Consider the following 26,647-nt stretch of genomic DNA (forward strand, 5'->3'; position numbering starts at 1 on the left):
TGTTTGTGTGGTATTTTTTTGATTTTGTTGTGTAAATTTTCGTATTTTTGGGCAAATTTTCGTATTTTTGGGCTAATTTTCGTATTTTGGGGTTAATTTACAATATTTTTGGGGGCTTTTCGTTTTTCTGGGATTAGTTTTGGTTGTGGTGGTGTCGGTGGTGGTATAATTTACAATTTTTTGGGGGCCTTTTCGTTTTTCTGGGATTAGTTTTGGTTGTGGTGGTGTCGGTGGTGGTGTATGGTGGTGGGATAGGGTCGTTGGTGGTGTCGGTGGTGGTGTGTGGTTGTGGGATAGGGTTGGTGGTGCTGTGTGGTTCTGGTTGGGTCGGTGGTGCTGTGTGGTTCTGGTTGGGTCGGTGTGCAGTGGGCTGGTGGTGTGGGGTGGTGGGAGGTTTTATTTTGTTTTTTATAAAGGATTTTCCGACGGAATTTCCGTCGGGAATTTCCGATGGACTCATTTTCCGTCGGAAATTTCCGACGGACTTTTCCAGACCCCGAAAACCTTTTCCGATGCATGCAATCCATCGGAATTTCCGTCGGAAAAGTAGTTCCGACGGAAATTCCGTCGGAAAAGGTCGATTTTCCTACGAACTTTATTACGACGACACTTTCCGACAGAATTTTTCCGTCGGAATTAAGCTGTTTTCTTGTATTGATCATTAGTCTTCACAACCATTGATTGACATGTTCTTCCCAATTTGTTGCAATTGTCATGATTACTTATTGATCCTCATTCCCTAGTGTTTTAATTGTTTGATTCTTTGTTTTGGTAGTTGATTAGTATTGGTTACTCTATTCTTCACCCTTGACTTTGACCTAGCTTAGGCGTTAATTGAAAACATTTGAACATAACTGTTCCTAGTGGTTCAACCCTTGACTTACCTCTATACTTGTATCTAGGTTTGTTAACTGATTATAAATTTTGTTTGACACTAGGGAGGGTTAGTCAACGACCTAGTTTTTCCCTGTCAAACACATATCATTATTTTATTGGTTTGACAATTTAATTTGATTTTTATTTATTTATTTAATATTTTTTATTTTTTAAAGATTATTATTATTATTTAGGATAAAAAAAACCTTCAACACGTGTCCTAAATCCCATAATGACACATGGCCCAATAGTCGTGCGACACGTGGCCCAATAGGAAGAAGGCACATGGCAAACATGAGAGCACCTGAATGAGAGAAAAGGCATCCTTACATCAGGAGGCCCAAATCCCAAGAAAGTTGTTAAAACAGCGTCCCCAAAGGACACTTGTACTCACCTGATTACGTCGCCAATCAGAGCACACCTTTTTAGGGCACTAACCCTAAAGGGGTACACATTCCCACCCCTATAAATACCCTAATCATTTATGATGGGAAGGTAGATAGAGATATCTCATTTATTGTATAAGAAATTTTCTCCAACTTCTCTCAACTTTCTCTCTCTAAAATTCCTTCGTTTTCCGATCACTTACTTGATCGTCGGAGGCGAATAATATTCCGTCAAACCGAATATTCGCTGTTTTGTAGGTGTCCAAGAGTGTCTGGCTGTATTCAAGACCTGTATCCCAAGGGATTCCAAAAAACCTCAAAACAATTATTATTATTATTATTATTATTATTATTATTATTATTATTATTATTATTAAAAAAGAAACCCAATTCCACACCCACTTCCCCCACCAGCCACGGCCACCACGCCCTTCCCCGGTGCCCTGCCAGCAGCCCCCCTCCTTGATTTTCGGCATCAGACGCGCCCAATCCCCCTCCCTCCCCAAAAAAACCCCTAAAATCGGATTTTCCCCACCATTGCTAGAATTTCAAAAATTGATTTTCAAGGGTGGGGGATGGGCTTGGGGGGGGGGGGGGGTTGGTTGTTCGGGAGAAGAAGGAAGTGAGGTGATGCGTGAGCGCCGACAAAGATAGAGAGGGTCTGAGCACAGCCGTCGCCGCGGGGCAAAGAGGGGACTACTGGCAAGGCATGCATCAGGGAAGGGAAAGAGGGTGGCTCGTTGGGGAGGTGGGTGGGGGATAATTTTTTTTTTTTTTTTTTTGAAAAATTATTTTAATTGTTAATCAATCATAAGAGTTAATTAAACTCTTAAACAAATTTATTAAAAAAATAAAATAAAATATTAATTGGCCATTAACATTGCAGCAAACAATTTAAATGTTAAACTATTTTTGACAAATTTTCCTTTATTTAATTAAGATATTACAAAAAATCCAATAAGGTAATAGCACACAAATTAAAGTAAAACAAGGTTTTTTTTGCTTCTTTAAAAAAAAAAAAATAATATCAGCCTTTTTAAATTTATTATATAGATAAATATATTGATGATCAAAGAAAAGTGTTAAAAAGACATTACAAATGAAAATAGACAATATGCTCGGTAAGCTAATACACGGTGTATTAGCTTACCGATCGTATTGTCTATTTTCATTTGTACTACTGTATCTTTTTAACACTTATATTTGACCATCAATATGTTTATCTATTTGAGACCTGAACTCGAAAATGACCCGACCTGAATATAACCTGTAAATTATTGACCTGAATCGAACACGACCTGAACTGAGATTGACCCAAACCTGTTTAAACCCGTTAAAACTTGAATTTAACTCGATCTGTTACAAACCCGACCCAAATTCGACCCGACCTGTTATTAACCCGACTTGAATCTGACCCAAACCCGATGGGATGCATGACCCAAAGTGACCCGAACCTAACCCGACCCGCATAAATAGTGCTATTTACCCGAATTAACCCGACCTTAGTTGACTCGACCCAACTCAAACCTGACCCAAATACCCGAATTAAACAACTATAAATACACCCTCGTTATTTGAATAAGTGAAAACGTTCGCTTGTGCATGTTTGTTAATGCAAAGCTTTGAATAATTGAATAGTAATAAAACATACATTGATATAATTCCAACAAATACCCACAAAATTAAATTTATTCTTATGTAAATATCACATTGTAAATCAGTTTGAATAGAGCAAACTTTGAAAATATTTCAATTACTTAAAATACGAAGGGAGTAAATTTATGAAGCAAGTCTTTGTCAAATTGTCAACCAAATAGTTTGGATTCAATGTTTTTAGTTAGTACTCTTATGAGACAAGGGAACGTTAATGGATGGAAAAACCATGCCCCTTTGTCAATTTGTTAATCGTCATCAACCTAGGGCGACAAGCCGTACAAGCGGCGTGGAAAACCCGCAAATAAAGTGGAAAATAAAAGACGTAAATTATTTAATTTTTCTTTATTGAAGGGATGGATTAGAGAAAAGGACATCTTAACTGCAGATATTCACGACTTTTGTGTTTATTGTACTACTATTTTGGAGTCTTAATCAAGCTTCATAATTTTAACAGATTAATTAATTTAACGGTAAAACTTGTCTTAGATTCTCTAGGGTAATTGATTACATGGATTTATTACTGTAGTATTTTATTTTTTTCAATTATCTATATTTCGCACGGTCAAGCTATGTATGAGTAGGATGACAACAGGTCAGATTCAGACTGGATGAATCATAATTCGACTCCAACTCTACAACTTGTTGAACTTTTGATTCCTTTGGCTTCAACATCCATCTTTGATAATCCAAATCCAAATCCAAATCCAATTTGACTAAATATCCCAATATTCGAGCTCAAATCCAATTCTCAATTTTGTTTTCACCAAAGCTAACTTGTTTCAATTGTCAAAAAAATTGATCCAAAACAACTAATCTAGTGATCATTACTATATTTAGAGAATCATTTGGCAATGATAGAACCAACTAACTATTAACTAAATGCAAAATTAACATCAAAGGCCAAACAATAGAATTGAATTTTAAAAATTTTGGAGATGAATTCATATTTTTATTCGAATTTAGTCTTTTTTTTCCCGAATCAAATCGATTTGTGGTCAGATCCAAACTCGGTCATTCTTATGTAGAGTGTCATCAAGAATATTTGAATTTTAATCAGGCTAATAATTACTTTGCAATTTCTAATAACCACGGTTAAATTCAACAAAATATAAACCATTTGTTGGTACATGAAGTAGTTAAATTTCTAGTATTGTTTTCAAATTCGGTTTTAGGTAGGGTACATTTTGTTCACCTTATTTTTATTTATTTCAAGACTTTTATTAATTATTTCAAAATTTAAAAAATAAAATAAAATTAAGGGTTGTTACGGCTAGCTACCTAAGTTCAATTACAATTAAAATAATAAGGGTATGTTCACTTCAGCTTAATTTCAGTTCAGTTCGGTTCAGTTTCAATCAGTTCAATTCAGCTCTTAATTTTCTTCTCTCATAAAATATTTATTTCAGCTCAGCTCAGTTCATTTCAGTTCTGTTCAGTTCAGCTCCAATCAGTTCAGTTCAGTTCAGTTCATTTCAATAAATATGAACAAACCCTAGCTTTAGATAAATATCTGATACCCTAAGTTTAGCCAAGAGAAGTTATATATATATATATATATATATATATATATATATATATATATATATATATATATATATATATATATATATATATATATATATATATATATATATATATATATATATATATATATATATCCCGTCAAAAAAAAAAAAAAAAAAAAAAAAAAAAAGAGGTTATATGTAGAACACGTTCTTAATATGGAAAGAGATTTTTATGGCTTTTGTGTTTATCCTTTTTAGAGAAAATTACTCCATAAATAATAAGTAGATTTTTTTTCCTTATTTGGTACTCCGTATTTGATAAGAGCAACTCCAATGGCAAGCTAATTGTCAAATTAGCTTGTCATGTCACGTAAGCTTTTAAGCTAATTATCTTTGTAGCTAGTTTGAGCCCTGATGGCTAGCTATTAGCTTACTATTAAAATTATCAATTTAATATTTTTATCTTAATTACTAATTAACTTTTAGCATTTTCTTTTTGGCAAGTTTTTTTCAAGCAAATTAGCTTGGCAAAGCTAACTAATTTGCTTGACTAACCTAATCACATATTTTTGCTCCAATGGTTAAGCTAGTAGCTACTAGGTAGGGACTTTTTAAAATTGCAAGCAAGTCCCTAGCTACAACCATTAGAGTTGCTCGAAGAAGTGTACATAAATTATGGTGTAAGGGAGTCACCAAAAAGGGTGATGAAATTCGATCAACCCTAACTAACCCAAAACTTTAACCTAAAATAGTTGGCATTGGCAATTGAGAAACCAAATTTTAAATTAGAAATCAATTAAAAAAAAAAGTGAAGAATCAGAGCTTTGCGATATACATATAATTTTTTTCTGCAAAAAAGCTAGCTTGATCGCCATTTGCTTACAAATACATTAATTTAATAATTTTAACAGAAACCAGAAGATAATAATTAAAGTGCTTTTAACTATAAGCTCTCTGAAAAGCACCAGTATTAAAGAATGTAACATAAATATATAAATATAATGTTGCATTATAATTTTGTTTAGTTAGTACTCTCTGACATATTAATCAAAAACAGTTCAGTAATTTAGTAGTAATGTTAATTATTATATATTACTAAGTGCTTACAATTAGTAGAAACTAAGTGGAGTAATTTGCTGTCAATAAGAATCAGCAGATATGGCCCAAGATTTTCTGATGACAAGTGGAACTAACACCAATTATTTATTAACTTTGTTGATTTTAAATAAGATAATAAGAGTACTATACAAGTGTACATAGTGATTAGTGATAGTTTAAAGCATAAATTCAGAAACTCTTGATTAATTACACAAATGTGGTAACTGGCCTGGGATTATTTTTCAGTTCGCTCCGAATATAGGAAAATATATTATTGATTGCACTCGAACCAACTTTTATTTTAAAATTAAGGGTAAATTAATAGCATCAATACAGTCTAATGACAATTACCGATCTACAAAATATTTCAGAAAGCAATTCTTTTTTTTTTTTTTGTTTTTTTACTTCTAAAAAACAAGTTGTGAACCATTAGAAATTGTAAACAAATAGGCTACGTAATTTCGTATTGTGAAGTAATTTGATATTTCTTGCATTATTGAGATGATATTTTAGATTCGTAACTGTGATTTGGGTTGGATTAATTTGATACTTTGTAATTTACATCAAAATTAAATTGACAATCTATCCATCTCGTTTAATTTGTTATTTTTATTTTGTTCAGGATGTGAGTGATACTTTATGTTTTACAGAATATACTTGTACTATAACAAAATTGATTTTGAGTAAGTGAGATTACAAAATTAATTCTAAAATAAAAATGTTACAACTAATTTGGGACAACTTTATAGAAAAAATAATATGTGAATAATTCGAAAGGTAATATTATACATGAATTATGAAATATAAGTGTTAGCTAGATTTGATTCCTTGAGTTACAATTTGGATATAAATATAAGTAAAGTAATTGGATACATGCATGTATATACTATGTGTAACGATTAGACATTTTTCCTCTCTACTTTATATCAAATCGTTGTAAATAATATGTAACGGAGGTAGTATATGTAATATGTATATACACTAATTTTGCATGGTCTAGAAATTATTGAACATTAAATTAAAGTAAAAATAAATTTCTTCCAACAAAAAAAATGAAAATTTGGTACCAGATGAGATATGATGGGTTGAGGATTGTGGGGTAATAAATATAAAAATAATATGCCAGCGAAAATGTAGGGAGGTTCAAAGTGTTTAACCGATCGGAGACAAAAGAAGAATTTGTTGCTTAGTGATGGTGTTCTTCTGCAATTACGACAACAAAGCGTGGGCTTAACTACTTCTTACGTTAACAGCGGCCCAAATTAAGAAATTTACTAATGTTAATAGTTAAACTTGAAAGCAATTGGTTAAACAACATTTAATTATATAACAACCTTTTAAGAATCCATACAACAATAGTGTATAATGGAGACTAGTGTTATAATGGAGGAACTCTATGTATTTTCTATATTGTGTTGGACCATAAGAGCTTATTTAGTTCGTTTTATTTTTTGCTTATCTTATTTGGTTTAGTCTAATTTGATCTGAATGAAAAATTTAACCAAACTTTAACCTTAAAACGGAAAAAATATATAAAATGGAGTCTTTTTTAATTCGTAATAATGTGTATTTTATTAATACGTGATTTCATCATTTTTTTTATTACGAAATTAAAGTAGCGATAAAAAAAACTTATAAAACGATGATCTGATCTGAACTTATTTTTTCTAATCCGAACTTATTTTTTCTGAAATAAGTAAAAATAAGGTGAAGTAAATAAGGCCTAAATCTATGATGTCTATAAAGGAAAAAAACGAAAGATATGAATAAATCTCAATATTTTTTTACATGAGGTGAAAAAAAATAAAAAATCTATCTACACTTGAAGTGTCTAGAACTCTAGGTGAATCGAGCCTTATTGCCCTTTGCGCCTGATTTCAACAATCAAACTTGTGAATATTACATAGGCCATGTTTGGTAATGGTTTTTGTTATGGCTTTTTGGTTAGCTTTTGGCTTTTTTATGTGGTTAAAGAGATAAAAAATGTGTTTGGTAATTGACTTTTTTAGTCAGTGAAAAAGCTGGCTTTTAAGCCAAAATAAAAATCTACTTTGAATAGTTTTTTTTGTTGACTTTTAGCTTGTTGGCCCACAAATTATCTAATAAACAGCTAACAACCAAAAATTAATTTACCAAACACTTTGGCCTTGTTTGGCAAATGACTGTTAGCTGGTTCACTTGGCTTGTTTGACCCTGGAATGTTTGGTTGTTTATAATGGCTTTAGAAATTGGTTGTTTAAGCTGGTTGTTTATAAAGGTGTTTGGTAAATTAATTGTTGGTTATTGGCCGTTTTTTAGATAATATGTGGGCCAACAAGCCAACAAAAAAGCTACTTAAAACAGTTTTTCATTTTGGCTTAAAAGCCAACTTTTTCGGTGACTAAAAAGTCCATTACCAAACACATTTTTTTGGCTATTTGACCACATAAAAAAGCCAAAAGCTAACTAAAAAGCCATCAAAAAGTCATTTACCAAACATGGTCTTTTATAAACAGCCGACTTAAACAGCCAATTTCAAAAGCCATTATAAACAGCCAAACATTCCAGCTGGTCAAACAAGCCAAGTGAACCAGCCAACCGTCATTTGCCAAACAAGGACATACTCCCTCCGCATAATATATTTCTTGTTTTCATATTTTGGAGATTCAAAATGTTGTTTCTATTTCTATTTTTAAATAGTATATAAAGACCATAATAACCTCAATTTTTTAACTTTATACATTGTAATTCCTAATTTACATTTGAATTTTGCACATGCCATGTACTTTTTTCTACTTTCTCTATCTAACTTTTGTCCATAATTGTACTTTTCACATTATTAATACTTCATCTACTTTCTCCTCCTATTTCTTAAATATCGTGAAAAAACACAAACAAAAAATATATTATGGGATGGAGGGTGTATATCAAAGAGACTACCTACCTCTCGAAAAATCCTTAGCAAAATAAGGTCATGTCCTAAAGACCCTCCTAGCCTCCTATTGTAACACTAACTAAGGCCATGTTTAGTAAATGACTTTTTGGTGGCTTTTTGGTTAGCTTTTGGCTTTTGGCTTTTTTATGAGGTCAAACAGCCAAACAATGTGTTTGGTAATTGGCTTTTTAGCCAGTGAAAAAGCTGACTTTTAAGCCAAAATGAAAAAGCTGCTTTGAGTAGCTTTTTTTGTTGGCTTTTGGCTTGTTGGCCCACAAATTATCTAATAAACAGCCAACTATCAACAATTAATTTACCAAACACTTTTATAAACAGCCAGCTTTAACAGCCAATTTCAAAAGCCATTATAAACAGCCAAACATACCAGCTGGTCAAACAAGCCAAGTGAATCAGCCAATAGCCAACCGCCAACAGCCACTTGCCAAACAAGGCCTAAGTTATTAAAGCATTTTTGTGTAAGCCTGCCAAAGCCCATTGTAGGCATCCTAAGAATGTTGATGCTTCCACATGGAATGTGGTTGTCGCTGAGCCATATTCGTAACCTTAGAAACCTTGCTAGGGAGCCCTAAGTTCCTCAAGCCTAAATTTTACTACCTCTGGTTCTTATTACTCTCCACAAAGAAATATTTTATATCTCACAAATAATACCCTATTATTGCGAGTAATAAGAACCGGAGGTACGTAGTATATGGATTAGTCGATTTTTTTTTCTTTTTCTTTTTTTAATAAGGGAGGGGGGGTCAAGGTTTCTAAGGCGTGCTCCAATATTTTTTTCTAATAAAATTCTAAGCTTACCCTTGTTTTTTCGTTTCTACATGGGATCCTAAACTTTTTAAAATCACACTAAGGGCATGTTCTCATAGATTGAACTCAGCCGAACTGAACTGAACTGAACTGAGCTGAATATTTTATGAGAGAAGGAATTTAGGAGCTGAACTGAAATGAACTGAGTTGAGCTGAGCTGAAGTGAACTGAAAATAAACGTATGAGAACATGCCCTAATTGTATCCTGAACGATAAATTGTTGTTAGCTTAACATTTATTAAGCTAGCCCCTCTAACTTTCTATTGGAATCAATGGTAAAATTAAATTATTGCCACCACTTTCCATTTTAATTAAACCTTTGGTTTGCATGCCCAACAATTATCTCGATTTACTTGGTGAAAAAATCATTTGGTTAAAATCTCATGTGTCATTTTGGCTTTGAAGGGTCCATTTTGAGGCTGAAACTGGCAAAAAATTACCTAAAACATCTCGGTTTACATGTGTTTTGCATGCGGGATAATTGATCATTAGTTTGTTAAGATTGCGGAGGTCATTTGAACCCTTAAGTTTAAATTTTAGGTCAATTGTTCTTAAGTTTAAATTTGAGGTCAATTTTGGTATAAAATTACTAGAAACTCTTCGGCTTGTGTGCAATAGATCGTCTTGGTTTGCACGCCTTTATTTTCAAGAAAGATAAATTGCTCAATTAAGGTTTTTGAGAGTATTTTTGGGATTTAAGGTAGGTTTAAACTTGAGGTTAAAATTGGCGAAAAAACGTATCAAAAATGCTTCAACTTTGTGTGTTTATAAATGTAATACCCCTCATGATTGCTTTAAAAGGAGTTTAATATACTACTCATACAAACAAGGTGCATCTTCTTTTTAGGGAGCTCATTTGCTAAGATATTTCATAGTTAAGCGTGCTCGGCTGTGAGTAGTTTTGGGATGGGTGACCTCCTGGGAAGTTTTCTGGACTTGTGTTGGTTTGTGGGGACAGTTGTTGGTTTGTGGGGACAGTTGTTGACCCTCGATGCACATTGCGTGACAATAGGCCCCTCCCTAATTTGTTTGGGGTCGGGGTGTTACAAATGGTATCAGAGCGGATAATTCTGGGGCCAAATGGCCGTAGCCAGACTGGATGTAACACTTTGGCTACCTAGTTGCCATTAGGCGTAATACTGGAGTCCTTAGCTTTCCAGGCGCAACGAGGGCGTTGCCGTTCTCAAGTGGGGGTGTATGTAATACCCCTCATGATTGCTTTAAAAGGAGTTTAATATACTACTCATACAAACAAGGTGCATCTTCCTTTTAGGGAGCTCATTTGCTAAGATACTTCATAGTTAAGCGTGCTCGGCTGGGAGTAGTCTTGGGATGGGTAATCTCCTGAGAAGTTTTCTCGGAGTGTGCATGAGTGAGGACAAAATGCACTAAAAAGACTTGTGTTGGTTTGTGGGGACAGTTGTTGGCCCTCGATGCACATTGCGTGACAATAGGCCCCTCCCTAATTTGTTTGGGGTCGGGGTGTTACAATAAACGCCTCAACGAAAATTTTAACGAGTGTATAATAAACAAGTGAGGGATACAAAACCTTTTTTTTTTTGGAAACAAGGGATACACAACTTAGAAAAACCCATTTTATTTAATTTTGATAATTACCGCTTCTGCAGAATCCGCTCTTCGGCAATCTGCATTGTGGAAATCACAACATGGAGATCACACTTCTATTTGGCGTCGGGCGGTCCCTATTTCGGGGTTGGGTCAGACGATGAACGCTAAGACATACCGATGTGTATTGTGCTACTGGTTGGTTGTGTCCATTGTTCTTTGTCTCGACGCCGTGTTCTGCTTGTTCAAGGGTTTTTCTTGGGAATATTTTTTGTGATCGTGTAGTGTCGTGTGCTGGTATTGTGGGCATTAAATATCGGTATAATGTTGTTCGAGATACCCTTGTTGATGTTTGCTATAGATTTGGGATTTCAGCTTGAAAGGAGTTGGACATTGCTTGGAGGGAACGACGGGACCCTCAGACCTGCAGATGTGTTACTTTATTCTTGGGACCGAGGACGGGATGTAAGTTGATTTGTAAGGGTCTTCTCCGTTGACACAGACTGGTCAATATCTTGTTCATGGTCGAGTTGTGGCTAATGCTGCTCATCGAAAATGGGTCAAGTACAAATCCAATTGTCGGACAATTGGATATGGTTCCTCCCCTTCTCCTTTTCTTTAGTTGCCGAATTAAAGAAGGACGCATTGCTGATGAGGAGGATTTAGAAGTTCTCGGCGTCTCAGGACATTGGGACACATGATGCTGTTTATATTTTTACTAGACTTTGATATAGTTAGAGGAGTGGAGGGGCAAATTGTATCTTGGTTTTCCACTAATTTTTTATAAGTGGTATGACTTTGTCTGTTTTTGAGATATACTTCCTCCGTTCTGTTAATATTGCAACAAGGATGAAATTGCGCATCCCAAAGCACATTTTATATGTTAAATATTTATAATTGTGTAAGTGTGAAAATTATAAAAAGTTGATATTGTGAAAGTATTTTATGAGACGAATCCAACAAGATCTCTCATGATTATATTTTTCTTAACGTATTAATCATATTATATGGTCAAAAAGAGTGATGAATAGTGCAAAAAGTCCATTGTTGCAATATTAATAGAACAGAGGAAGTAGTAAATCATACAGAGTAATACAAGTACTACTACTAATAATAATAATAGTAATTCTTTCAAAAAAAAATAAAAATAATAATAATAATAATTAGATCATGCTAAGTTTTCACATAGTGTGTGCACTTGTTTTTTTTTAGTACAGCTCTAGCTCATAGGGTCAAAATTGAAAAGGAAGAAAAAAAAAAAAAAAATCCAAATGTTGATCCTCCAAGTTTTCACACAATAGTATAGACTTTGATATAGCTAGAGGAGTGAGAGCCTAAATTGTATTTTGGCTTCCCACTAATTTTCTATAAGTTGTACTACCTCCGTCTCCAAAAGAACGACCCATTTGGCCTAATTTTAGTCCCAAAAAGAATGACCCATTTGCATTAAAATCCCCACCAATTTGCAATAATATTTGTGCGAAATTAGCTTCCCCATATAAAATTTTGTTTCTCTTTATACTTTTATTACTTTTTCTCTCTACTTTTTTACAAATCCCATGTAAATTTATCTTTCCAATATACTTTTACTTCTTTTTATTTAACTTTCTTAATACCCGTGAAATCAACCCAAATGGGTCGTTCTTTCGGGGACGGAGGGAGTATGACTTTGTCCGTTTTTGAATAATAATATTCCCTCTCTATTATGTGAGGAATAAATACTTGCAAGAGGAATGTAATTTAGGGACGGAGGAATGTAATTTAGGGACGGAGGGAGTAATAATAATAATAATAATAATAATAATAATAATAATAATTAGATCATGCTAAGTTTTCACATAGTGTGTGCATTTTTTTTTTTTTTAGTACAGCTCTAGCTCATAGGGTCAAAATTGAAAAAAAAAAAAAAAAAAAAAAATCCAAATGTTGATCCTCCAAGTTTTCACACAACAGTATAATTTGTCGGAGACTTTAAAATTACAAGAAGAATTAATACAAAACCTCCCCACATTCCACTCTTTCTCTCTCCTTCCTTTCCTTTATCATGTCACTTTCTTGCTTCTCTTTCTTTTTTTCTACACAAACAAGCAACCAAACAAACAAAAACAATTACAAAATCAATGAATTTTGAAAACACATCTTCTGTCACTCACTCACTCTCTCTCTCCTCTCTCCAATTTAACACAGAATCACATGTAAATTCTTATTACCAGTAGTAATTGTCAACTATTCTTGGGATGGTGTTTCCCACAAGCTTTCAACCCCTTTAATTAAAAAAAAAATATATTAAAAACCCATCTTGAAGAGAGAGAATGATGAAGTGGGTGTGAATTAATTTTTAATATTATTCATTATTTATTTTTTTATTTTTTTGCATTTTTTTTTGGAGTTATAAAAGAAGCTCAATTTTGGGTTGGTTTGCAAATAATGTCACAAGAAGAATCTAAAGAGATAAAGACAATTGAACAATGGAGATGGTCGGAAATGCATGGTCTTGAGCTTTCAGGCTCTTCAAATAATAGCACTACTCTTAACTCCAATACTCCTGCTCATCTTCAAGAATTCCAAGCTTCAAAGATGGAAGCTACTGATGGTAATGGAAATAGTCATATCAATGCAAAAAGAGATGCACAATCGTCGTCTTCGGGATCAGCTGATAAACCCAAAGAAGGACCGCCTCCGGTTGCGTTCAAAGAGTTATTCAGATTTGCTGATAAATTGGATTGTATTTTGATGGGAATTGGTTCTCTTGGTGCTTTTGTTCATGGCTGTGCTTTACCCCTTTTTCTTAGATTCTTTGCTGATCTTGTTAACTCTTTTGGTTCTTACTCTAATAACCCTGATAAAATGATGCAAGAAGTTTTAAAGGTACACTTCATTTACTTTTTAATTAATCTCTAATCTATATTTTTTTTACTCAATTTTTTTTGATTAATTTCTCTTTTTGGCAATTTTTTGTAGTATGCATATTATTTTCTTGTTGTTGGAGCAGCAATTTGGGCTTCTTCTTGGGCAGGTAAATTTTTTAATTTGTGATTTTTTTTGGGGTTTTAGTTCATAAATTTTTTCTCCCATTTTTTGTGGACTAAAATTAAATTAAATTTTGTTATATGATATGTTGTATAGAAATTGCATGTTGGATGTGGACTGGAGAGAGGCAATCAACAAAGATGAGGATTAAGTACTTGGAAGCAGCATTGAGTCAGGACATTCAGTACTTTGATACACAAGTTAGAACTTCTGACATTGTTTTTGCTATTAACACTGATGCTGCACTTGTTCAAGATGCCATCAGTGAGAAGGTACAATTTTATTGTATTTGGACCATATTTCATACACATAATTTTTGTTCTATTATATGGTTGAATTATTGCTGAATATGATGTTGTTTTTGATGAAATTGCAGTTGGGTAGTTTTATACACTACTTAGCAACATTTGTGACTGGTTTTGTGGTGGGATTTACTGCTGTGTGGCAATTAGCTTTGGTAACTCTTGCTGTTGTTCCTCTGATTGCTGTTATTGGTGGAATTTACACTACTACATTAGCTAAGTTGTCTAGCAAGAGCCAAGGAGCTATGTCTCAGGCTGGGAATATCGTCGAACAGGTATGATTTAACGAGAATTTTTTGAAAGTTCTGTTGAATTTGATCTTTTGAGCATGTTTTATGGATAATTTGCTGATCTGGGTATGTTTCATTTGGTACTAATTTGCAGACAATTGTTCAAATTCGGGTGGTTTTCGCGTTTGTGGGTGAATCAAAAGCCTTACAGACGTATTCGGCAGCATTGAAGATTGCCCAAAAGCTTGGGTACAAGAGTGGATTGGCAAAGGGTTTAGGATTGGGAGGAACTTATTTCGTCGTGTTTTGTTGTTATGCTCTACTTCTTTGGTATGGAGGCTATCTTGTTCGGCACCATTTAACTAATGGAGGTCTTGCCATTGCTACTATGTTTGCTGTCATGATTGGTGGAATGTAAGTTTACTATCAATTGTTTCCGATTTTGTTGCAGACTTTTTATAATTGCGAAATTTTGATTAATATTGTACTAATTTGGTTAATCAGAGGTTTGGGACAATCAGCACCGAGTATGAGTGCGTTTGCCAAGGCGAAAGCTGCAGCTGCAAAGATTTTTATGGTAATCGATCACAAACCAAGTATTGACCGAATCAAGGAATCAGGAATCGAATTGGAATCAGTTACGGGGCTAATCGAGCTCAAAAACGTCGAATTTGCATATCCATCAAGGGTGGATGTGAAAATTCTCAACAACTTCTCACTTTCAGTACCTGCTGGAAAAACCATAGCTCTTGTTGGTAGTAGTGGATCTGGTAAAAGCACTGTTGTTTCTCTAATTGAGAGATTTTATGATCCCACTGAAGGTAAAAACAATAATATGTCATTTATTTTCTTACAAATAAATGAAGCATTTTTTCATTGGGTAGTTTGATAATAAATATTTGGTATGCAGGACAAGTATTTTTAGATGGGCATGACATTAAAACATTAAAGCTGAGATGGCTGAGGCAGCAAATAGGGTTGGTGAGCCAAGAACCCGCTTTATTTGCAACCAGCATCAAAGAAAACATACTCCTAGGCAGACCAGATGCTAGCATGGTCGAGGTCGAAGAAGCTGCCAGAGTCGCCAACGCCCATTCATTTATCATTAAGCTTCCTGATGGCTTTGAAACTCAGGTAAGATCAATTTCACCCTTTTCTTAAAAATGTTGTACATCTTTGATACGAATCTTGTAATCGGTTCACAAGGCGGTTGGCTGAGGGGGCAGGCGGGGAGGTGGGTGTGATTGTTCTTGTTTAATAGTTGTGGTTTCTGATGTTAATGATAACTCATGTGTTTTTGCACATATTATGGTTAAGAGTAGTGGTCTAAGTCTCAAACTTAGGAACATTGACCAGATATGGTTGTGGATTCGAGGATCTGACTTAGCTATTAATTCTATCTATTCTTGGTCTGAATTATTGTGTCCAATGTTTTCCTACTTTGTTTAAGTTTTGGCTTGCGTATTGCCCACAATAAAAGAGTTTGCATAAGAAAAGGAAGTAAATAGCGTACAAGTTCGATATATAACAGTGTAAAATTTACCATTTTACACTTTTCTTTAACAATTTAAGGGCGTTGCAATTGTTCCACAAAGAGTTAAATTTTACTGTTAAATAAATAGCTCGAGTCTTTGAATAACCATAAGAAGGGAATAAGAGGATAGTTCATTATTTTATACCTTGGATCAAAGAATATACTAGCCTACTACTAGTATCTCTCATGTTCATTTTTTTTATCATTAATTATTCAATTTCTATGATTATTTTATTTTCTTGTTTTTCATTCCTTATGGAGTACTCCATATTAATTTCATATAACTAGCAAGTAGTAATACTAAAAAGATAGTCGTGAGATAGCCGGACTTTTAGATTCTATTGGTTTATTGCTGTGTTACAGGGACATTTAGATCCTTTTATATACGGAGTATTCGAAAAAATAAAGTTAGGCGTGATTTCTTTCTTATGTAACTCAAAATAATGGGATGATTGGTCAACAAACAAAACCTAACACTTTCTCCCTTTCAAAAAAGTCAATGCAATAGAAGGTGTTTGGTCATGCATTTAAAGAAAAGGTAACATGTCCCAGTCAACAATGCATGTGCAGATATTAATAGCATACTCTTCTGAAACAAGGACCATTTGGACTAGAGCAATTTGTCAGTTAGTATTATATTTCCCACTCACTGCCATTCTTTTACTTATCTCTGTCTTGATTTATTTATTTAATTAGTAATATTTCCTTGCTTTTCTTTTTCTTTTTCATTTTTTGGGTTTAATTGTCAAAGAGAGTTAAGTAAATGTTATACTAAGTATAATATTGGTGTTTCCACTACAAATTTTCTTCTTCTGATTATAAAACTCCCTCAATTTGAGGGTCTTCGAAGACCGAAAACAGCTTCTTCAAACTTCAAAGCCTTGTTGAATTATTATACAAGTACTAAAATTTTGAAATCCTGTCACCTTAAGTTAAAAGAATTAATAAAATGGTTTGAGAATCAAGCAAGATTCCTTATTACGAAGTTTGACACATTATATGCATTATCAAATATGCTATCCTATTAGCAATGCTTGACAAAATCATGTGTCAATATCTAGTAGAGTTTAGTGCAGTATTTGGGCATATCAGTACCTTAATCTTTTAGAGAAAATATACTTGTATGTATTATTGTTAATACAATCTTATTTTATTTTTCTGTAGAAAATTTCCTACTGTTGCTGGGAATGAACTAAAATTTTATGTGACTAAACATGGACTATAATTGATTTTGACAAGGAATAGCAACTTTCTGCTTCCAGTTCATTGATTTTACTGTACAATTATTTACTCACCAGTAGGCTTGCTGCGAACTAAATACAAAAAAGTTGACAGGAATTTTGATAAATAAAGTTTGATAAACGTTCTGAAAATGACAGGTTGGGGAGAGAGGCTTGCAGCTCTCTGGAGGACAAAAACAAAGGATTGCTATTGCCAGGGCAATGCTTAAGAACCCGGCAATACTGCTTTTAGATGAAGCCACTAGTGCATTAGATTCTGAATCAGAAAAGCTCGTCCAAGAAGCTCTTGACCGGTTTATGATCGGCAGAACAACTCTTGTTATTGCCCACCGTCTCTCCACAATTCGTAAGGCTGATCTTGTGGCTGTACTTCAACAAGGAAGTGTATCAGAGATTGGAACCCATGATGAACTTATGGGCAAAGGCGAAAATAGTGTTTATGCCAAGCTCATTCGCATGCAAGAAACGGCTCATGAAACAGCCATGCATAATGCCAGAAAGAGTAGTGCCAGGTACTATCTTTGAACAATCGTCTAGGACAATCATCCTATTCAAATTCAAACTAGATATTCCTGCTTTCTGCTGAACATACATCAGTCCTATTTAATTTGAGGAAAGAAAACGTGTTATGGTTATCATTCTCTACTAAATATCAATCTTAAGGATCATGATATAAAAAACTTGCCAATCAAACAAATTGAGAAAAGAAAAGCTAGGGTTTGACATAAAGTTAGAAGCTATGCAGAGTTTAGTAAGTTTTATAAAGAGGAACTTAAAAACTAGTCACAAGAATTATAAAACCCGACAAAAAAAGCTGGAAATTACTTGTTCTGGTTCTGATAAAACAGATAGTGTAACTTGTGACTTTGTTAGTTATAATAGCTTAAATTGTGTACATCTGAAGTAGTTATGACCTTGTACTTTATCTTGCAGGCCTTCAAGTGCCAGAAACTCAGTTAGTTCACCAATTATTGCACGGAATTCTTCATATGGTCGTTCACCTTATTCACGTCGGCTCTCTGATTTCTCCACTTCTGATTTTAGTCTCTCTATTGATGCCACCCATGGAAGTTACAGGCCTGAGAAGTTGGCTTTCAAGGAGCAAGCCAATTCCTTTTGGCGTCTTGCTAAAATGAATGCTCCTGAATGGCCTTATGCTTTGGTTGGTTCTGTGGGCTCCGTTATCTGTGGTTCACTCAGTGCCTTCTTTGCCTATGTTCTTAGTGCTGTCCTTAGTGTCTACTACAACCCAGACCATGCTTTTATGATCAGAGAAATTGCCAAGTATTGCTACTTACTAATTGGACTTTCATCTGCTGCCCTCATCTTTAACACGCTACAGCATTTTTTCTGGGATGTGGTTGGGGAAAATCTGACGAAAAGGGTTAGGGAGAAAATGATGGCAGCTGTGATAAAAAATGAGATGGCATGGTTTGATCAGGAAGAAAATGAGAGTGCCCGAATCGCTGCTAGGCTTTCTCTTGATGCTAATAATGTTCGATCGGCTATTGGAGACAGGATTTCTGTTATAACGCAGAACTCCGCTCTTATGCTTGTTGCTTGTACTGCCGGGTTCGTTTTGCAATGGCGTCTTGCTCTTGTACTTATTGCAGTCTTCCCTGTTGTCGTTGCTGCTACTGTTCTGCAGGTTTGTTACTCTTTGCTGATTATTTCAAAGTCTCCCCGCCAAAAATTAGATAAATTTAAGGACATGCTTATGCAATTATATATAGTGCTTAAAATTAATGATTTCCCAATATAATCAATGACAAAATTTGATTAAGGAATATAATACCTGTGCAATTATATAGAGCATGAGTTCCAAGTATGACCCCTCCTACCTTTCCCCTGTGGCATAATCCCAATGCAAAAAAAAAAATATGAGCATGTTAATTAGTCTACTTTTCCAGAATAAGTCACAGTTATGTTTGAAAATTGTATATGGCATGCTTGAAAAGATAAAAAGAAGGATTGTGCAACCATCAACTTCCCATGTGATAGTTGCTAAACAAGACAGTAACTTTATCAGTTCATTTAATTTTTATTATTTTTTTATAATTAAGGTGATGGTTCCTAATGTATGTATTAATCTGGTAACAGAAAATGTTTCTGAAAGGTTTCTCTGGAGACCTTGAAGCGGCTCATGCCAAGGCTACACAGTTGGCAGGAGAAGCAGTGTCAAATGTCAGAACTGTAGCTGCCTTCAACTCGGAAACGAAAATTGTTGGCCTTTTCACTAGAAATCTTGAAATTCCTTTACGGCGTTGCTTCTGGAAGGGACAGATTGCAGGTAGTGGATACGGAATAGCTCAATTTGCTCTTTATGCTTCATATGCTCTTGGTCTCTGGTACGCTTCTTGGCTTGTGAAGCATGGAATCTCTGATTTTTCTAAGACAATTCGGGTTTTCATGGTCCTTATGGTATCTGCCAATGGAGCTGCTGAGACTTTAACCCTAGCACCCGATTTCATCAAGGGAGGACGTGCAATGAAGTCTGTGTTTGAACTTCTTGATCGAAAAACTGAAATTGAACCTGATGAACAGGATGCAACACTGGTTCCTGAACGCCTTCGTGGAGAGGTAGAACTCAAGCATGTTGACTTTTCCTATCCCACACGTCCTGACATATCTGTCTTCCAAGACATCAACTTGCGGGCACGAGCAGGGAAGACTCTTGCCTTAGTAGGCCCCAGTGGATGTGGTAAGAGTTCTGTGATTTCCTTAGTGCTGAGATTTTACGATCCATCATCTGGGAGAGTTATGATTGATGGTAAGGACATCCGAAAGTATAACCTCAAGTCCCTAAGGCAGCACATGGCATTAGTCCCACAAGAACCTTGCCTCTTTGCCACCACAATATATGAAAACATCAAGTATGGCAACGAAAATGCAACAGAAACTGAGATAATAGAAGCAGCAACCCTAGCAAATGCTCACAAGTTCATATCAGCCATGCCTGAGGGCTACAAGACCCAGGTAGGGGAGAGAGGAGTTCAATTGTCCGGGGGACAAAAGCAGAGGATTGCACTTGCCAGGGCATTTGTGAAAAAGGCAGAGATAATGTTGCTCGATGAAGCTACGAGTGCACTTGATGCAGAGTCAGAGAGGTCTGTTCAGGATGCATTGGACCGTGCATGCTCAGGGAAGACGACGATTGTGGTGGCCCACAGGCTATCAACTATTAGAAATGCCCATGTTATTGCTGTTATTGATGATGGGAAAGTAGCGGAACAAGGATCACATTCACACCTGTTAAAAAACTATCCAGACGGGTGTTACGCCAGAATGATACAGTTACAAAGGTTCTCACACGGTCAGGCCATAGGGATGGCATCAGGATCAACCTCTTCCACACGACCACGAGAAGATGAGGGGAGGGAAAACTGATGCTGAAAAAAGGTGGAAGAATTTCCAAATTTAGTAAAAAGATAGGAAAAGGAAAGGAAGAGGAAAAAAAAAAAGTATACCCACATATCCCTTCTCATCAGTTTGGAATTCTTGATTTTTGCTGTCATATATAGCTTCTTGTGTATGTGTTATCTAATTTAGCTTATGAAATATAGTAATTTTATCCAAAAGGTTCATCGTTTGGATCCAACTTCCTAGCTATTGTACATGCAACACATCCGAAAGGTATCGATCCGCCCTGATTTGGTCACTAGGATTTAGTACGGGTAAAGATTCCACATATATGTAATTCGAGTGATGAATTGTCATATTGATGATGAATACATGAAATGAAGTTTTTAAATGACATGAATATAACACGAGTACTTCGTATTTTGTAGGCGCCTATCTTTTTCTTCTTTAGAACAAGTCGATCATGTTAGGTTAAGTTAGGATAATTTAGGTTAAGTTAGGATAATTAATTAATTATACGTCTTAGAACTAGGTAATGTAATAATGGAGTTAAGGTAGGGATTTGGAATCAAATAATTGGACACTACAAAATCAATTTTGTTAGGTTTATGTAGGGTAAAGTATGACAAAAATTGAGATGGGTTAGGCAGTTAAGAGACGTAACTTTTTTAAGCAACTAAATTTCCATAACGTAATATAATAAATACGAAATATTTGTCTATGAACGTAATTTATCGCTCCGTAAGATGAAGTAAAAGACAATTGAAGGAGGGATGCATTACATTATTCATTATTGCACCCATAGAATTTTAGTAAGCACAAAATAGTACAAGTAGAAGATTAAGGGCCTGTTCTGTTCCGTTGAAATTCAGTTCAGTTCAGTTCAGTTCAGTTCAGTTCAGCTCAGTTCAGTTCAGTTCAGTTCAGCTCAGTTCAGTTCAGTTCAGTTCAGTTCAGTTCAGCTCAGTTCAGTTCAGTTCAGTTCAGTTCAGTTCAGTTTAGTTCAGCTCAACTCTTAATTTATGTCTAATGATATTGCTAATGATATAAAGCCAAATTTCATTCTTTTAAGATCTTATTACAACGACAACAACAACAAAAATAATAATAATAAATAGTATATAATAATAATAATAATAATAATAATAATAATAATAATAATAATAATAATAATAATAATAATATTAACAATAATAATAATAATAACAATAATAATTGAAATAATAATAATAATACTAACAATAATAATCAATAAATAATAATAATCATCAATAAATAATAATAATAATAGCAATAATAATAATAATAATAATAATAATACTATAATAATAATAATCAATAAATAATAATAATAATTATCAATAATTAATAATAATAATAATAACAATGATAATATTGATACAATTCATTGTTCAAATGGTTCTATTTTTTTGAAACATATTTCTAATGTTAATCTCATTGAGAAAATTAGAGGTTTCAAGTTTTTAATATATTTTCCATACATTTTATAATATATTTTCCATACATTTTATAATTATAATTATATAGTATATTTTTCGTAAATATTTTAATATGTACATTTGTATATACACATATGTATAGTAATAAATATCAATAAATAATCAAAGATCACTAATCCGTAGTTAAAAATCACTAATTAATAAGTTCAGTTCAGTTCAGTTCAGTTCAGCTCGGTTCAGTTCAGTTCAGTTCAGTTCAGTTCAGCTCGGTTCAGTTCAGTTCAGTTCAGTTCAGTTCAACTGAGTTCAGTCAATCGGAACAGGCCCTAAATGAGGAAATTGGTTGTGGGCATGGAAAATAATTAAGGGTAACAGAGCATGCGGAAGAGTGATATAAACGGGGGAGCAAAATAATTTAAGTATTTGGTTTCATTGTGGTGGTTGCACGTTCATAATATCACACATGAAAAGGTGAAAGCGGACTCTTAGAAATGACACATTACTAACTTGAAAAATACAAGTAAATTAAAAAGATGGAGTTTCTTTTGGGTTAAAAGGACACAAAAAAGTGGGCTCCTTATAGTCGGGGTGTGCATGAGCCAAGGAGGTTTTTTTTTTTTTTTTTTTTTTTTTTTTTTTTTTAAATGAAAAATTTTTGTATACATCCGGTTTACATTAATGTACATCGAGAGATATAAGGGTAACTTTTAGCAAATTTTAGGGTAATATTTTGCCTTTTTTTAGATAACTTTAAATATAATACAATTTATATGTAAATAGACAATAAAAAAAGTTTTATAAAAGGAATTTAATTACATTCAATCATTAATAATTGATTTTTAGTCATTTAAAATGTGATTGTTTACCCTTTTTTTTTTTTTTTTTTTTTAAGACAATAAATGTGATTGTTTACTAATGAAGTACAGATAATTTTTTTTCCTCAAAAAAAAAAAAATTAAAAATGTGTAGATAATTTTTATTTGAATTGAGTTACTTTTATACATATTGGGGTAACTTTTATACATATCTACTTTTTTTTTTTTTAGACAATAAATGTGATTGTTTACTAATGAAGTATAGATAATTTTTTTCCTCAAAAAAAAAAAAAAAAGTATAGATAATTTTTATTTGAATTTAGTTATTTTTATACATATTGGGGTAACTTTTATTCATTTATGGGGTAACTTAAAAAAATATAGGTAACTTTTGATCACTTTAGGCTATCGTTATAATGGATGTACAATAATTATTGTACATCCGATTTTTTTTTTTTTTTTAAAGTTTGTGTTTTTTAATTAATTATTTAAAAAAAAAAAAACAATAACAAAAATTGAAAAGGAGATTTAGATGGAGAAAATGACATTTAAATTATTCTGCTCTTAAAAGCATGCATATGTTTATGCTTTAGATGGGTGTGAGTGGTCCCAAGTGACCACTTATGTTTTAAATTATGAATATAGTGAATTTTTCGCAAAGATTTTTTTGTTATTTTTTATTTTTTATTTTTTATTTATTTATATACATATATTTTTTAAAATACTAGTAATTCTTTAAGAGCAAAGGAACCTACAACAAAGGATGATCAAATGCGGAAGAGTAATTGTTCTGCCTTGTGCTGTGAATAAAAAAAGTCAGCTTGTATTTTGCTCATTTCGAAATGAGTAAATAAACATAATCTTCCTTTCAAATAAATAAATAAATAAACATAATCTTTGTCTAGAATCTACCTATTATTAAATTTACTTTATTACTTGTAGGAAATCATATGGTACCTATGCCCTAATGGTTGTTTCATATTTCTCCTTATTTATAGGGGGTTATTCATCACCACAAAATTAAGGGACAACAAGCCCATTAATCTTGGCATATGTCTATGCCCTTTAATGACGTTATAACTCGGTGGATAATTATTTTGGTGAGTGTACTTTACTAAATTTTGCATTTTGGTGAGTGTACTCAATGACTAATGCCCAGAACCACTTGAATACTATAATAATGTGTGAACTTAGGCTAAGCTAATAACATGTTCTCTTCGGCTTAATTTCAGTTCAGTTCAACTTCAATCAGTTCAGTTCAGTTTAGTTCCTAATTTCCTTCTCTCATAGAATATTCATTTCAACTCTATTCAGTTCAGTAAATCAAAACATACCCTTAAACAGAAATTATTTTTACTAACTAAACTCATTTTCATTAAATTATTGATTGAAACTTATCGTTAATCACCTATATGGGAGATGGTAACTAAAACAAGCCAACGACAAAGATTTCAAATCTTATTGTAGATTATATTATGTCATATTGTAACGACGTGACCCTTCTATTATGGCTAATTTAGATCTAAATGTAGACCATTTCATAAAAGATGACCACTCTTGGGACATAGAAGCTCTCTGGTGGATAGTAAAGTGAGATTGTTATACTGATTCGAGGTACCCTTTCTTGTGGATCTAATTGGTGAACTTTGCTTGGGGGTCTCTACTCTCTAGTAATGAGAATTTTACTTCGAAAATTCTGGAATTTGGCTTGCACCTAATAACAATATAAATGGAAATTTAGATTTGGAAGTTAGATATTTCACCAATATTGTAAATCGTTCTTTGGCATTACTCCATAATGTCTTGCCTACTAGCGAATGTAGAGATATTATTCACATTGCGTAAAACAATTTGACCATTAAAATCTTGGGCATCTACTATCTAGAATGTGCACCATGAAGCTAATAAATTACCTGGGATGCCAGCTACCTGTTTAAAGACTAAACAAAATTCCCCAATCTAGTAAAGCATACAAAATTCCAACTTCATAGAATCAGAGAGAAGGAATAGAAATACATCTAAAATATCCCCGAAAAAAAAAAAAAAAAAAAAAAAAAAGTACCCCCAAGGTTTTGTGTTTTCTATGTTGTGCCCTCATAATCTAAACTTCTACACAGCACCCACAAAGTTTAATACTTCGTATATTGTTTAATATATGCCCTTCATAAGTTGTTTTGTTAATGGTAAAAGGAATAGAAATACATCTTTTTTTTTTTTTTGGATCCGGGAGGGGAGCTCTAACCACTTGAGCTATCACCCACTTTAAAAAAAATAGGTTTTTCTACATAGTACCCCTAAGGTTTTGTATATTCTATGTTGTGCCCTCTTAAATCTAAACTTCTACACGACGCCCACAAGTTCAATATATTGTTTAATATATGCCCTTCATAAACTGTTTTGTTAATGGTAATTAACGTGTGATTAGGTTAACCATCCACCATAGTTAATAACTAATTAAATTCAAAGGAAATAATATAAATTAAAATAGAAAATTAAAACCCCTTTTGATCAAACCCCACGCATTCCATCTTTTGCCCCTGCTTAATTCAAACCATAAGTTTTTTGCTCAAAAAATCAAAGCTAATTTGGATTGATTAATACAATAATATCTCCAAATTCTTCTTTGCATACGACGAATTGTGGTGCTGAATAGGAGGGGTTTACACTCTTTACGGGGAGTGGGAATTCTGGGTTTTGGAGGAAGGTTGCAGGGAAATGAATTGGTTATGGTTTTGGGTTGCTGTAGAAGTTTAAGAAAGAAATAAGAATGGTGAGGGTCATTACATGTGAGTTTGGGGAAGATAGTATTGTCAAATTAATCTTATTTCTAACCATTTTTTTTTTAAGAAAAGGAAAAAATATAATACATTGCTAACCATAGTTAGTAATCAATTAAGAGTATTTAATTAACATTATTTTTAAAGAAGGTTAAAACTGATTAATTTAACTAAAGGCTTGTTTGACATCATTTTTTGTTTTTAGTTTCCTGTTTTTTTGAAAACTAAAAACTAAAAACATGAAACAAGAAAAAGGTGTTTCCACTTTTTTGTTGTCAGTTTTCAAAATTATCATGATTTTAATAAGTCTAAATAATTTTTGATTCATTATGTGACATATATAATATACTTTTAAAAAACAAAAAACTAAAATACAGAAAACCACAGCAATGCCAAACGAACCCTAAACTTGTGGGTACCGTGTAGAACTTTGGATTTAAGACACAGCGTAGAAAACGCAAAACCTTGAGGGTACTATGTAGAAAAACCAAAAAAAAAAAAAAAAAACCAAAAAAAAAAAAAAAAAAAAAAAAAATCTAAGAGCAAGTTTAGCCCCAAGTCTTAAAACTTGGATGTGACATCATTTTTAGTGATCCCCATTGAAAATGATGTCATCAAATTCTTGTAAAACTCACTAAGACTTACACAAATTTATCACTTTAATCCTAAGACTTAAATATTTGACATATTATATGTAGAAAAGTGTAAAAAAGAAAAAAGGATAATAAAAATAAAAGTGAAGTGGGTAAAGTGGGTCCCAATCTTAAGTCTTAACTTGAGTCTTGAAATTTCAAAACTCAACTTAAGACTTGCTTGAGATTTTTGAAGAAAAATGAGAAAAGTGTTAAGTATAAATCTTAAAACTCAAAAATAATGATATCACTCCAAGTCTTAATACTTGGGGCTAAACTTGCTCTAATATCAGGGACAATTAAAGGATGCCTACTGATGGTAATACTTAACATAACACCCCCCCCCCCCCCCTCTCCCCCCTTCGAGGTTGAGCTACAATATTCTCGCAATGAGGAAGGGGGTGGGGCAAAGGTTAGAGGACATTCAGCCTGCTACGTTT

At 33.4% G+C, this 26,647-nt stretch overlaps 1 protein-coding gene across 1 annotated transcript; it reads left to right on the top strand.

Annotated features, from left to right (window-relative positions):
* Positions 1–12,857: 12,857 nt before the first annotated feature.
* On the top strand, positions 12,858–20,752 carry LOC145623871 (ABC transporter B family member 1). The gene is made up of 10 exons (XM_081676755.1): positions 12,858–13,694; positions 13,788–13,842; positions 13,953–14,128; positions 14,233–14,433; positions 14,543–14,802; positions 14,893–15,209; positions 15,299–15,522; positions 17,302–17,675; positions 18,097–18,811; positions 19,264–20,752. The coding sequence occupies exons 1-10, from the start codon at positions 13,254–13,256 to the stop codon at positions 20,548–20,550; spliced, it is 4,050 nt and encodes a 1,349-aa protein (XP_081532881.1). The 5' UTR covers positions 12,858–13,253; the 3' UTR covers positions 20,551–20,752.
* Positions 20,753–26,647: the final 5,895 nt, after the last annotated feature.

The sequence above is a fragment of the Chenopodium album genome, chromosome 3 (assembly GCF_948465745.1).
Source record: "Chenopodium album chromosome 3, dcCheAlbu1.1, whole genome shotgun sequence".
Taxonomy (NCBI): domain Eukaryota; kingdom Viridiplantae; phylum Streptophyta; class Magnoliopsida; order Caryophyllales; family Amaranthaceae; genus Chenopodium; species Chenopodium album.